This window comes from Brienomyrus brachyistius, chromosome 18 (genome assembly GCF_023856365.1).
Source record: "Brienomyrus brachyistius isolate T26 chromosome 18, BBRACH_0.4, whole genome shotgun sequence".
In the NCBI taxonomy this organism is placed as follows: Eukaryota; Metazoa; Chordata; class Actinopteri; order Osteoglossiformes; family Mormyridae; genus Brienomyrus; species Brienomyrus brachyistius.
Window position 1 is genome coordinate 3,850,564 of NC_064550.1, and position 15,761 is coordinate 3,866,324.

At 39.3% G+C, this 15,761-nt stretch overlaps 1 protein-coding gene across 1 annotated transcript; it reads left to right on the forward strand.

Moving 5' to 3' along the window:
• Nucleotides 1-343: 343 nt before the first annotated feature.
• Nucleotides 344-14,333, forward strand: LOC125712560 (complement C1q-like protein 4). The gene is made up of 2 exons (XM_048982744.1): nucleotides 344-1,334; nucleotides 13,356-14,333. The coding sequence occupies exons 1-2, from the start codon at nucleotides 807-809 to the stop codon at nucleotides 13,533-13,535; spliced, it is 708 nt and encodes a 235-aa protein (XP_048838701.1). The 5' UTR covers nucleotides 344-806; the 3' UTR covers nucleotides 13,536-14,333.
• Nucleotides 14,334-15,761: the final 1,428 nt, after the last annotated feature.

Below are 15,761 nucleotides of genomic sequence, written 5' to 3' on the forward strand. Positions count from 1 at the left end.
TATATTGTAATCTATACTTAACTTGGTAATTTAATCACCGTGTAATTTAATACGAACAATATGGAAATAGTAACGGTTTAACACGACCACTATCTCAAGAGCTTGTCTTACCCCAGATCTTCTTGCTACAACCAACAATACCCCAGTACCTTTGGCTGGAAAGGAAATAGCAGATATCTCACAAAGCCTGAAAAAGACAATACCAAGGAGAAGTTGATGCTGGAAGTAGCAGAGTAAGGAGTTGTGTCTTTTAAAGAAGGTAGCAATTAAGTGGAGAAGGTAAGATAAGGAAATGGAGAAATGGACATTTTGGACACACTTAACTGAGGATTTTTTTCACTGATTTTTGCAGCATCTCACAAAACATCCATTTTCCCCGTTTGCCTAAAACAGCTTGCCTCACTATTTCATTGGAGTTCCCGCTTCTCCACCTATTAACCTATATTTTTGTCCTATACTTTCACCAGACCTTTACAGGTTGTCTCATCAGTCCTCAATCCATACCTTTTCACTTCACTTTCATCCTCAATTTTTCACCCCCCTTCTTTGATAATCTCTATATTTTCTCTCTGTTGACATTTTATATCTGTTTTTTTAGCTATATTTTTCTTTACTTCGTCTGCCAATTCCATGTCTCATTCCTCCATTTCTATATTGTCTCATATGACGGTCTTTGGGCCACTCTGTGCACGTGGTTAGGTCCAGCCAGCACCATTACGTCTCAAGGCAAGGAAATCTTTTTCACGCTGGCTGCCTCCTGGCTGAGCTGCCGAAAACATACCATTGGGGCTGCTGTCGGTGTAGCCATGGTTCTGGTGCTATTGGTCGCCATTCCCCTCTTGGTTCACAACACAAAATCAGGAAGTCTCGGTAGTGGCACCCACTATGAAATGTTGGGGAGTTGCAAGATGGTGTGTGATCGATACACAGTGACACAGAACAGCCAGGAACTTGCTGCAGTCTCCCCAGCACCAGATTTCATAGGCCGAAGGGGGAAGCAAGGATTTCGTGGACCTCCAGGCCTCCCTGGCCCAGCCGGGCCCCCTGGAGAACCAGGCAAGCCCGGCCCACCTGGACTCCCAGGACCTGGCCCCGGTGGCTACACGCATACTTACAGTCCAAAGATCGCCTTCTATGCTGGTCTGAGGAAGCAACATGAAGGCAGTGAGGTGCTTAAGTTTGATGATGTAGTCACCAATGTGGGCAATTACTATGAACCCACAACCGGAAAGTTCACCTGTCCCCTGCCTGGCACCTATTACTTCACTTACCACGTTCTGATGAGAGGAGGGGATGGAACCAGCATGTGGGCCGACTTGAAGAAGAATGGACAGGTCAGGATGACATACTGAATGCGTCTGTGTACTTCTGTGTCATTTTACTACATTTCTAGTATTTATGTGAATATTTTATATGGCAGACATCACTTGTCATGATTCTGTGTCTGTGATTTTGATGTCAGACTGTGTTTTTGTGTTCATTTCTCATGTCCTAAGATCAACTTAACAATTTCATTTGTGACCCATGAGTTAGTGAGTATAGTGATGTTTCAGTCAAGCAACAAATGCTGTTTTTCCATTAGTAAACTAAGCCAGAATAGAATCAAGCCAGTATATTTATGGCAAAGAAAACTCTGATTTGTTAGAGACCTTGAAGTAGTTGAATAACTCATAGCACTACATGACCCCACAGGAAAATCATTCCCTTTTCATGCCGTTATAACAAATACCAAATACTTTAAAGCCTTCCTTCCATTTCATCCCTTTCAGCTTCAAATGATAATTATAATTGATTAAATATGCCACCTTTTCCCACCATAAATACAACATTATATAACAGTAATTGTATTATTATTTTTCATTTAGTTATTGGCCAGTATTTGTGATGTCTGGGAACCTGACCAAGATAGCCAATTGGAAGATGAATTAATGAAAGTTTCTTTATAAATATAAGATGGAAGACCAACAGTAAAGTTTTTATTGTTTTGCTTATATTTTGGCTTAGCGTGATAGTGGAGAAACAGCATAAATATACGTGTGATTAATGAATATCGGTGTTTGCATATTCTCTATCAAAAGTAGCTGGCTGCCATCATATGTACAGGTAAAGGACTGTAGGGCAGGGCTATCACTGACTGTTGCAGCATGGCACGGTGCGGGCAGGAAAAAGGTGGACGATCCACTTGCAGCTCAGAGACTAAAGGGGTTTTATTAAAGAAAACAGGACACACTGGGATAAACTACAAAACAAAAGGACCATGAGGGGTCAGAGCTAAATGGGAAAAAACACTGATTAAGAGACTAAATAAACCACAACACACATAGGGAGCAGAACTTGGGAAACGAAACAGAACAACATTAGCACAGGCATCCAATTCACAGACATACAACTACAATAAAGCATCAACAAATGAAACAAGAACAGACACTTAAATACACACAGATACTCGGGGCAAACAAGGGACAGGTGTAACTCATAAACCAAATAAACCAATCACAACAGGAGCAGGACAATGAGCAACAAGTGGAACAATTAACAAGCAAAGAACTAGGGAATACTAGAAACTCTAACCCTAGAAAACACTAACCAACACTGATGACTTAGAGAACAAAATAATGCAAACTGGACCAGAAGTGAACAGGAAAACAGAAATGAAAACAAACACTGTGGAACAAAACCAATTAATATAAATAAACAGATGAAAGTAGTCCCTGAGCAGCCTGAAACCCATGACCAGCCCACTGTGCTAAGCAGTAGTTCAGGGAACAGGTAAAGCACACTAGGGATTAGACAGAATGGGGCTGAAAGGTAAGAGACAGGCAGAAGAACAGGAGCTGGGTTTAATTAATTATTATTTAAGATCTGCTCTAAACAAAGTACTCACTGAAAACCTTACACAGTAGCTCCCCTTATATGTGCAAGTGATACGTTCCAGGACCATGGATAGCCTAAAGTACAGGATTTTAATGTACTTACATATGGTAATTGATAAATTACTGTATGCAGAGTAAGAAATTACCAAAAAATTAAATGCAGTAATAAGAAAGTACATTATACATTATTATACAGTACTGTAATCTCTCGAATGAAAGGGATTCTTACATTTTAGCTGAATTCTCTTCAAAAGAGATAAGATGAAAAAACATTGTGTATTAAGGGATGATGGTGCAATGTAAATTATGCATTTTATAGTCCTTAAAGGGCAAAGGCACAATGAAATAGCATTACATTTACCATTTTATAGCCCTCAGCAGTGTCGGCACCCAAAGACGCCACAAAAGATTATCCCATTAAAGCATCATTAAAAAATATAAGAAATTCACATTTCAATGAATAACCAGATGCAATAAAATGCTGTATCTTTAAGAGGTGGTAGATGGGGGGGGGGCTGATTGTTGGAGTCGAATGATAGTTTGTGATTTTATACAATCAGGTGGCAAGTGATGTGACACAGGAACCCAACAGCCTATACACCGTGCACCTAAATGGGTTAAGCAGCTGGGTTAAGTAGGTTGGCTCTGAGGCGATTTCACACCTAGATTGACAGATTCAGCTTTTTAAAAGACGAATGAAGTTTTACCAGAAAAAAACACCAGAAAAAAAAGGTACAGCCCTGGTACAGTTACGTTCTCTGAGGTACTAACAACATCAATGTACCCCAAATGGTATATAAATGTTCCTCAGCGTCCAATTCTGTACTTTAAATTATACTAAAAGGTACATTTATGTACAGCTGGGGTACAATTGGCAGACCCGTGAGGGTACAGCCCCAATTGTATCGTCAAAGGTACAAACTGGTATTTCTGACAATATTTTAGCATTAGCCTATAGGATTTGTGCGGCCATAGACCAAGGAGATCTAGGGAGAAATTTGTACATGAAACTCACCTGTACTGAACTGCTTTCTGTGCCTTTTGCCAGCATTGCTGCTGTCTGTTTGGTGCTGCAGCACAGCTGACCTGTCTCTCACTTTCTGTGGCATGCTGCTGTCCTGCAATAATGAGTAGTGTATTGTGTTCTTTTAGGTCTGGTTTGGTGTCAGTGTCTTTAAACAACAGCATAGATAGTCCCCCCCCCCCATTCAGAATTGTTCTGCTACTGACACTGGACCACAGTTAATTAGAATACCACTGTTACTGGTTGACTCTTCAGAATTGCTCAGCTAAGGTGATTTACAACATCCAAAATGTTATTGCATAACTGTCAGTATTTCAATGTGGTCCTATTAGTGAACCAGTACCAAATTTACCAGAAAAATACCAAAACAGATTTCTGAATCTATGGAACAAATTGTATTAGAAAACTGCAAGTATACAATTATAAAAGAAATCACTCTATTTCCGATGAAGCCATGGTTCAAAGAGGCGTATGCAGGGACTGATTATGGGTTGTGTGGGCCCCTGGGCAAAACGTTCGCGAGGGCCCACCACCACCACCAGCACCACCACCACAACCACCACAATTCAAGGGCCCTTGGCAGCCAAACGCCCTCCCTATAGGGTCAGGGGCCCTTGTAGGCAGAGGATCAAAGAATGTAGGCCCTCTAAAATAGACAAAAGAAAATACATTGTTGATAAGCGTTGCAAATTGTTTTGGGCTAGGGGCCCCACGGGCCCCTGCACCCCAAGGGCCCCTGGGCAGCGGCCCCGCTGGCCCGGTCCGTAATCCGTCCCTGGGCGTATGGTATTATGACAAACGGGGGTGAAACTGCCGATTGTGATCCACACATCAGAAACTGAAAAACAATACAAATCGTTATTAGCAGAAACAAAAATAGACATTGTTCTATAGTTATAAACTGCAATATACAGTGAAAATATATGAAATCATGATATTTCACCAATTTCTCCTTTTATTAGTGTGGGCAAAAGTAGGCAGATTCATTAGTAGCTATAATGTGACCTTGAATACTAATAGAGGGCAACACATCTGCAGAAACTGTCACTTTACACCTGACAAAAATAAAGAAGGAACGCGTAATTGACAGAGCTTGTCACCCAGTCTTCCGATCCCAGAAGACTAATTAATGTTAGAAAGGGTCCGCTCGACAGACAACTCTACAGGAAGGAAAAGCACAGATCAGGTGGATTGGCTGAGAGAAATTAAAGAGCATGTGAAGCTCATGCATAAGGTCTGTACGGGGTCATACACAAATGTATTGTATTCCCTAAGCTCATATTCAAGGCCAGAAATGGCACTACCATATATACCTAAGGAAAAATATATAGTATTTCCTCTCCCCGTGAGTAAAATTAGTGAAGCTCACCATTTCACTGGCAAGTCTATGAAAATTTGTACTGCTTTTAACACTGAATGAATCATTTTGGAGTTTTCTGGGTTTTTTTTTCCAATGAATGCATCTTATGGAGATCAGAAGAGAAGTTTTGCTGCTCATTAGGTTCATGTTGTATACCAAGGTATTGTCATTCCAGCCATCTCCCCCTGTTAAATCATTCATTGCTTTTAGATGAAATATCATACCCTTCCCCCCCACCCTAAAATGAACACTGATGAACACTGAACACTGATTAATTATTTTTTTTTTAGATTATTCAATTATTTAACCAGACATAAACTCTCTTGTCTGCAATTGTGCATAAGGTTTCACTTGCCCTAACACCTTACCCAAAATCTCACTAATTTCAATCATAATCTAGCTCATCTATTCCACTGATGGAAAAATAATGCCCAATAGTAAACAAACATCACTGACTGTAGCCAATCCTTCGCATAAATAAAAAAAAAAAAAAGAATTCAGGAAAAGAAAATCAAGATTTGAGGTTGTCCTGGAATCATAGAAAATGACACAAAGTCCCCAAAGGAACTGCTATATTTACAAATGGGCTTTGTGTGTTTACTGTGATGCATTCTGTGAATACAGAACTAAAGCTTCATTTTAATTGCGTGAACAGCATGATGACATTGCTGTGCCATCCAGGATAATCATGAAAAGGTTATTCCTGGCCCAAGAAACCACAAAATACAGTTTGGTTGTATAATTCCATACTTGGTGGTGATCATACTAGGTTATACCAGGCAGTCATTAACAGAGCATTGTCAACCCCTCAAGCTTTGTTTGAGTTGCAAAGCTTCATTACTCTCAGTACTGCAGGATGTATGCAAGTCTCCAAACAAATCACCATGAAAACTGAAACTAATCTGTAATAAACTTGAAAAAGGCAAAGGGTAGCATTCAAGTATACAATTTACATATTATGTAGATCAGTAGTATTCTTAAGTGTAGTACATTAGTACTGCTAACACATTTACATGTACATTTACAGCATTTGGCAGATGCCCTTAGCCAGAGCGACTTACATAAGTGCTTTAAGACTCTACAATGAATTTTTCCGATACTAGCTCAATAAGGACCCAGGTTATAAATACCATCTATCTGAATACTCTGTTGGGAAAGTGCTTTTTTTAAATTTTAAATAAAGAAAAGAGCTCAGAGTAAGAATACAGAAGTACTACTTCAGATATTTCTGAAAAAGGAATGTTTTAAGTTGTCGCTTGAAGACATTCAAGGATTCAGCTGTTCTGACATCTAGGGGGAGTTCATTCCACCAACTAGGTGCCAGGGCAGAGAAGAGCCGAGATGTGTGTCGTCCTTGTGCCTTGAGGGGTGGTGGGACCAGTCGAGCAGTGCTGGAGGATCGGAGAGATCGGGGTGCAGTGCGGGGTGTGATGAGGTCTTTTAGGTAGGATGGTGCCAGACCATTTTTGGTTTGTATGCAAGCATCAGTGTTTTGAATCTGATGCGGACACTTAACACCTACTTCCCCTTCTGGAGCATAGGCTATCAAAGAGGTCCTGGGTCCTGAGATCTTCTTCACAGCTGCCTCCATGTATATCCCATCCTTCTGATGTCTGCCTTGAAATTTCGGCATCAGGGGTTACTGGGTCGCCCTCTCTTCTTCTTGCCTTGGCAATTCCAGGACAGGACCTGCCCAGTGATGTTGTTTGCAGGCTTGCAGGAAGTATTTCCAATCCTTTTCTCCAGTAAGGTTTGTTCTCTAAGAAAGGTCATTTTCACTGATTGCTGGATTAGCATATCTGGAGGATCCTTGATAATTGTCAGTGTCACGGCGGAGCATGACAGAAGGACTAACCACAGTAGAGCTTACAGTCAAACAGGAAATTTACTTAAGCAGAACTCAAGCACACACACACACACAAAACAAATGGGACCACGAGGGATCAAAACAAAGGCAGGTAGGTTAGAAAAGGATAAACTACTGTAAGGCTGGAAATACACATGAGGAAAGGCAGAGGAAACTCGAGCGAGAACAGCTACCATAATCACAGAAAGACTGGTAGGTAACACATGTAATGACCACTAAAGATCAGCGCAAAGGCAGACACATATATACACAGGTAACTAAGATTAAACATAGGTGAGTATAGGAGTAACAAGATACAGGTGAGGGTTGATAATCACGAAAGATTTAAACACGAGGAATGGGATGGTAAGCGACACCTGCAGGTCAAGTAAGGAAACAACGGGCAGGACAGGGCACGATATGATACGATGCGATGCAGTGCAGTGCAGTGCAGTGTAGTTGTTCTCCATAAAATAAGACTGATTTACTGCTAGTGACCTTGGTTTACAGGGATAGTTCCTTGGAGCCCCTGATACTTCTTGTGGAAATTCTGGTCTTGCTTTGCTGATCCATGCGCTTTCATAGGCACCTTGCCTTACTTGTTAATTACATTGGCGTGGTAGGTGCAGTGAAGGACGACATGTCTTGTATTTTGTCAGCATCCAATCTGACCTAGTCTGTATTGGTAGTTAGCCTTGGGGATTTTCATCTTCCTTATGTTAATCATCATCGTTTTCCATTCGCTTCTCCTGGTGAGGGTCATGATCTCTTTTTTTTTAATGTTAAGAAAAATTTGCGCAGTGATTGCTACCAGATCAGTTATGTTTTCTACATTATAATATGGAATAATATACTGTAGTATGGGATGAAAGAGCCAGGTCATCTGCAAAGTCCCAGTCCAAGGTGTGCACTGGATTCTGTTCCTCTTCTGTGCTGTGGATGATTTCATGATTCAGATGTTCCTAGTGATGTTAACAAGCTAGGCTGCCACACCATCATAACAGATAACATTTAAAGAGTCCTAACAAAAGCTTTTTCATAAACAATGAAAATGATACCAAGCTGTCAATATAGCTGTGCTTATCAGCAGTGATGTTTTTATTTGCATTCCTGTCGGCTCTTGCACGATTCTCCAGTTCCCTGATTTTTTTTTTCAGTTCTTGTTCTACTGTGGTTCCTTGATTTTTTTTTTTCTTTACCTTCCTCTCGTGCATTTATGCCGATATTTCTTGTACCCGATTACTCCCTGGCATGTTATTGTCACCAAATCCCCGATCTCCTTGCTGTCAGATGTCTCTATAAAACTTGTAGAAATGAAGACATGCATCCCAAAAGCTCAGTGTTACACTTCTGATGTATAGCTGTTACCCAGACCCAGGTCTCCTGCTGCCTCAGCTCCACTCTTGCCTCTGCAGTACTCGTCCTGAACTTCATCTGCTTGTCTCTTTAGTATTACTGCCTCTAGGAATCTGTACCTTGAATTTACCACATGACATTATTAAAAAATTATTTAAAAATTACAAAAATGATAAAATCATTCTTCCCCTCATCTGATACAGACTTTATATAATAAGAATGAACCTTCAGTTCACCAGCGTTTGAAATACAAATTCTTTTCATTAGGGAAACTGCATCTGCCGTTGAATAAGAAGTAGAGACAAAAGCTCTGCGAGTTGCATTTCAGATGAAGATGAATGGAGTGCCAGTAAGACCTTGCTGGATGAACCATCCTATATCCTGAAAAGTAACAGGCATAAAAAGCAAAATGCAGACAGACACACCATACACTATTATGTACTGGCACCCATCATGTTATAATTTGAGGCTTCTACTGTCTAAAGCAGTAGTGGGAAGAAAAGCTATAGTATGTATATAGGCAAAAGGTATGTATTGTGATGTATAATAACAGTGGTCAGGATAGATAACTGAAATTGACTGAAATAATATCACATAAAATGTAAGCAACTGACTGATCCAACAAATATGTCTACATATTGAATTTACAGTCAACCAATGCATTTGAATCACCTTTTTATGTTCTTGACGACAAGTGTGTTTGTTGTAAAACAAAGTCTGGTTATAATACGCTGGATCTTGTAACATTTTTTTCTGCAATAACTGACGTAGTATGTATCCATAATTATGGTCTAATTAATGAGCTGCAGAGCAAAATTCTATTTAATAATTAAAAATTATTAAAAATTTAATTTAAAATACTGCTTAGTGATCTTTGAATGAATTGATTCAGTTAGCATTCATTAGGTTTAGAGTAAAAGAGAGTATCTCAGAATGAAAAGCATCGATTACTCAGGGTTATACTCAGGGTGTTAGTGTAGATTTTAAGGTACCATCAAACACAAAATACATCCGTAAGATGCAGACATATAGCGTCAGACCCTAGCAATGTAACGTTTCTGTGATTTAAGCACGTACATGCTTCTCTGTTTACAGTCCTGGAAAATACAGTGGTACTTACAGTAAGTGAGCCCTTTGGCAACAATCTTCTACTTAACATGTCAGTCAGGTACAGACTGGAGGTTGAGCAAATAAGAAGTTGCATTTTATATGACTTAAGTGTGGTAGAACCAAGCCTTTGAATATATTTTGAGAGAGAAGGATGTTGTTCAACTGCACACGTAAAGTCTAATACTCTATGCGAGCTTCTTATATGACACTCCTCAGTCCCTTGTTAATTTATTTGCCACAGTAAATCAATTTGTTTGTGCCCATTCCCTGAATTCCTTGTTGGTCACAGTTTTACATATTTCACTGGTAATTTCCAAGGTCTATAATCCAGACTAACATACCCTTCTTCTGCCCACACCTTTTGTCTTTCTCGTTATTTTCCTTCTTTGCATGTCACACACTCTTTTAATAGATCTCTTAAAGGTCAAGTTCTTTCACCCAGCAGCACTAAAAATGTCAGAACGTGTTTCATAAAGACCAGTGTCTGTGTGGAAAAAGTGTCTGCCTGGAAGGAGATGCAGACAGACTTCCACAGAAGTATAATTAGCCTTTATGGGAAATGGGCCCTGGCTGCCACATTTATTAACATATTTCTGTAAGTAAATGCTCTGTCAATAAAACTGAGACCGACTTTCAACAAGTGTTTAAATAGGGGCTATAGTTAAAAATAAATAGTGAACTGGCCAGAAAAAATTGCTTATAGTCCTAGGGCAGGGGTGGGCAGTCTTATCCTCAAAGGGCCGGTGTGTGTGCAGGTTTTTGAGATCATCTTTAGGTCAGCTGTTCAAACCCAGGTGTGAGGATTCTTCAGCCAATCAGTCCTCTAATTAGTAATCTAATAAGGGAGCTGCAGTGAAAACCTGCATGCACACGGCCCTTTGCGGATAGAATTGCCCACACCTGTCCTAAGGTGTCTATGGACTTCCAATTATACCGTGGCTTTGGTAAGTACTGTTTTCTTATTGGTTCAGAGATGTCATATGGGTGTTGATTATTTTCACGTAACCGCACAGGTCATTCCAGCTGCCTGATATCAGTTTTAAATTAATGTGCACTAATTTCAATCAGCATTCCGAATATGTTTAAATAACCGCACAATGGGACCTCCATTAAAAAATTTAGAAAACTGAGCAGCATAAATTTCCAGTTCCTTGAAATCTGTGTTTTGTTTATAATTATTAATTTTCTCTAGTTACTCTGGTTTTGGGAATTGTAGTAGATAAGGTGATTATTAATCAATAAAAGTATCAGTAAAATTTATTTAGAAACTATTGACCCAAATCTTTGACTGTATACATTAATTATAACGGACTGTCTCTAAAAACTTAACATCTCTTTTACAAAAGAAAAAATATATCCCTTTAGTGGTGATCTGTCACATTACTGGATAAATAGACTCAATCCCTTTATAAACACTGACTCTTGGTATTCCGGGCATATTACTGCATTTCAGTGAAACCTCCTCCTTGTCATTTGAAGTGTTGAAGTCCATTTCCAAAAGTCTCCATGTCCAATAGATTCAATTTCCAGGGCCCCTTCAGCCCCCTTTGTGCCACACCTGCTACAGTCAAAGCCCCGTAGGTAAGTTGAGGAGCTACTTTTACCTTGTTTCCATTCCTAGGTCTCTCTGTATTACTGCCAATGAATCCTGTCTGCTTTATTGCCAGTCAATATACTGCAAAAAAAAACAAGACTTCATACTGCATCATTAACAGTTAATGTAGCAGATGCTTTTATCCAGAGTGACTAAGAGGGTCAGCTAGTCCGTGGAGCGATTGGGGTTAAGGACCTTGCTTAAGGGCCTAATGGGAAAATCAAACTGCCAGTTGTGGGATTTGAACCAAGGACCACACTACCCCCAATTCTATTAATTCCTCAATTATACCAAACCAGTACCAGCCATCTTCACCCCTTCATATCCGCATCCCAGCATCTAACTGGCATTCATGTAATTTACCTCCCACCCGCCCTAGTCTGTTGCTCTACTTATATTGCAAGGTTCCATATAAAATGGAACCTCAACCTTCCCATAATGAAATGCCCTGGGACAGACCTATGGCTCTTTGCTCAGGGCCCAAATGGAGATCAAGTCGGCCCAGAGTGGCACAGCAGGCAGAACTACACTCCCATTTCATTATTAATCGACATAGTGGTTGACATTAAGCCTGCCCTATCCAAATCTCTAAGAGAACAAGGTTTGTTTCACATAATCTTTATTTTCAAATAAAACTGGGAAAATGTGTGCGCTAGAAGTAAAGGAGGTTAAATTAGTGTAGCATCAGTTTCCAGTGTAGTGTCAAAACAGACCACCCTAAGACCTCTCCTTTCGTTAGTTAGCTAATATTTTGTAATTGTCACTTACAACAGCCAATTCAATTCATTCTCACCGTGTTTTACTTTCATGTGTATTTAAAGGAGGCAAAATTTTGAAAGTCTGTTGACTGCAGTGGATTTATGCAATTGTGGTTGTTTTTCGAGCATTTGGATTTATCATGCCTTCTGATTTCTTGTTGAATTTAGCCTCAATTGAATACACTACAAATACTGTGTCATTTTATTTAACCACAGAATTCTATGGCCCTAATTAATCGCAATTCTTACAGAAGAGGAAACCATTAACTTACATGTATCACTGTGTAGTTAGTAATTACAGCAGCCAGTAACTTCTCTAGACTGCAAAGCCTGATCCCAGGAGAGCAACTGCCTTGCGCTGTTAATCAGGCTGCTTCAGCCCGACAGAAACATGCTTGGCCTGCCGACACGCTACATGTCAAAAGCAGACTCCGTGACCAGCCTCTCATTTTAAGGACGATGACTATATGGATAATGCTAGTGGGAAGGGCCAATTGGCAGGCAGATCCAGACTAATTAGCAAGGAAGGCCAATTTTTGCATGTATATCTGAATAGCCATAAAATTCACCCAAAACAGGAAGCACCATGCACCTATGAGAAAGAATGGATGAAAAAGCAGAAAGTCAATGTTATGGGGTAGCACTAATGATTAGCAAGCACCACATCGCCAGCACCTGATAAATATCTACTCCATTTTTTCCACCTTGATAGTGTGTGGTTGTGGTCAGGTGTGCTAGTAAAGGATTTGCTGTCAAGAATTGTTATTGTAAATCATTGTGGTTATAAAAAGCACTTTGTTGTTGGGTTTTGAGTGAGGGAGGATATAATAATGAACTAGACAACTATGACCTGAGAGAACGGCCCTAGCAGTCAAAGACCATTTTGGTTCTCAGTGGTGTCACTTGGCACCAGCAGAGGGGTCTCTGGGTCAATATTGAGCGACTCACATTCTGCATATAAATGTAATTGCTGTCTGTCTCGTTTCACAACCACTCAATATTATGCAAATCACATTGTTTTGAATCACGGAGGAGTTACTTAGAATCACAGCCGTTTTCCTATAATGAAGCAATGGTGTGGAGATTCTTGGTTTGGAACCCACAGTGAAGGGTCTTGTGTCAATTCTGAATGTATAATGTCAGAAACCACCATTTTCTCCCTTTACATCATCCATGTAATCAACTTTTAAACAATTGCAGCAACATCATTTAATTACTGGTTTTCCCTGAAAAAGACAGAAATACTGAACTGAGATTAACAGTCTTCCGCCTATACTTTCAGAACAGTAGAGGTTACAGTAAGGGGTCCCCCAGCCAAATGAACAACATCTGAACATAATAAATTAATAATTTCTTCATCTTGGAACCATTAACTCATGAGAATTCAAAAGAAGCATGACACCTCATTGTCTTCTGTTAATTTCATGCTCTCAGGTGAGAGCCAGTGCCATCGCTCAGGATGCAGACCAGAACTATGACTACGCCTCCAACAGTGTGATCCTGCACCTGGACGTGGGCGACGAAGTGTGCGTGCAACTGGATGGGGGCAAGGTCCATGGGGGAAATGCCAACAAATACAGCACCTTCTCCGGATTCCTCATTTACCCTGACTGAGCCCATCCCCTTTACCAAAGTGAGCTACATACTGTAGAGACTGCTGGACGCTCAGATCTGCAAGTAACACGCTGCATACCACATACCCATCTCACATCAACACACAATTAAGGCTTAAAAAACCATGCCCAGATAACCTGGAATATTACAGTCAGGACATGATCCTCATAATTTGAGTGTGCAAACTTCTGTAAATATAATCTTATACAAACCTGCACATACATTTAGAGATCAATTGTCATTGTTGACACACAACAATGAAATGCCTCCTCTGCATTTAACCCATATGTGACATTGTGACACTTATCAACCATATCTCATACTACACAGATATATAGATGCACCACTGACAGAGTGATTAGTTTAGGTCTCGCTTGGGCAAATAGTTTGATTTGGGTACAGAAAATGGATGGATGGATGAATGGATTGAGTGACTTCTTTGGCTGCCAGTGTGGAATTGTAAATATGGCAGGAAAACTGGGGCCATTGGTATTCTAATTGAAGATTAGGCTCATTCCAGACAGCTTGCAACTTGGGATGGATTTCCAATATGTCTAATGACACTGCCCAAGAAAAATAATGAATTTATTGATTGTATCAACAAATTCACTTCAACCAACAATTTAACTCAATAAAATATTTTACTATATATGTATAGTTATGATACTTTGAGATAAGAGGAGATTTTAATAATAATTACAATATTCATGACAGATATCGAAACGTACCCATGTAAAGAATTACTTTTGCTCTCAGAATTCTCAAGCAGCCCAAAATTGTATAACCGCTGCATAATTATTGACAGAACTCAATAATTGCAATGGAAATAGGTACAGAGTAATTGGGCAATTGTTTTTGTTCAAACTCTTGACATTACAAAATGAAAATAACAGCAACTAACACGGTATAAGACCTGAATAAGCATAATATTAACTTTGAACAAGGTCATTCAGGAATTATACTCCATTTAATTTTTAATCTGTTCTCAAACTTTTGATCTCAAGCTGTTATCATGAGAGGCTTAGGTCCCAGATTTTGACATTATTAGTAGTTACAGGTCAGACGCAGAGGCATTTATTATAATTGTCTCTTAAGAAATGATTAACAACAGCTACATTTAAAAACAAGATCCCTCAACAAGAAGAATCCACTATTGCACAAATAACTTGAAATATTTGCTGTCAAATAATAGCATATGTTTGAGTCAGAAAAGGGTGGGAGTGTGAGCTGATTTTACATGTTCTATCATCTTTAATACAAAAGGTTTTAATGAAAACAAAACATATATATGTATATATTACTGAGTGTGTGTATCTGACTTTACTTAAATATATGAACAGGTATCCCCCACTTTATGAAAGTACAGTGTTCCTGTGAAACCTTTCGTAAGCCAAAATGGTGTAAAGCGAAGAAGCAATTACCATTAATTTATATGGGAAAATTTTTACCCAAAAAAATAACAAGCCCACCATACTAAATGACACATAAAGCCTAAAATAACACTAACTTATATGAAAAGCAGGAATAATATGATAAATACACAGCCTATATAAAATAGAACTAATGTATTGGGGTAGTTTCACTACAGTCGTGTGCCGCTTAAGGACAGGGATACATTTTGAGAAATGCGTTGTTAGGTGATGAAGTTGTTGTGGGAACATAGAATGTACATACACAAACCTAGATGGTATAATCTACTACACACTCAGACTATATGGTATAGCCTAAATAGATAAAAAAGTACAGTATATACACATAAATCAGTAACATAGTTGTTTATCATCATTATCAAGTAATGTGTACTATACTTGTATACGACTGGCTGTGTAGTAGGTTTGTTTACATCAGTATCACCACAAACATGTGAGTAATGCTTTGCGCTATGACATTATGATGGCTACAGTGTCGCTAGGCCAAAGGACTTTTTCCAGCTCCAATATTATCGTACAGGACTAGCGTCGTATATGTGGTCTATCGTTGACCAAAACCTGGTTATGCAGCACATGCCTGTATCTCTATAATTGGCTCATGATAAACAAATGCAAACACACAATTTTTGCTGTTCTCCTTTTTTGTCGTAAAAGTGAAAATCCACTTCAGATTTATTTTAGTTAGTGAGAACAGGTACTAAGATAGGTCGTTTGTAAAAGCAAACATTCCTAAAGCGGGGCATACCTGTATATTTTTGGTGGCCAGTTATCGTCAACGTGCCACACATTTTTAAAA

What these genes read in the sequence shown, in the direction of transcription:
- LOC125712560 (XM_048982744.1), top strand. Translation starts at nt 807, where the DNA reads ATGGTTCTGGTGCTATTGGTCGCCATTCCCCTCTTGGTTCACAACACA. An exon ending in ACTTGAAGAAGAATGGACAG is followed by an intron (nt 1,335 to 13,355) that starts GTCAGGATGACA and finishes TCATGCTCTCAG; the next exon opens with GTGAGAGCCAGTGCCATCGC.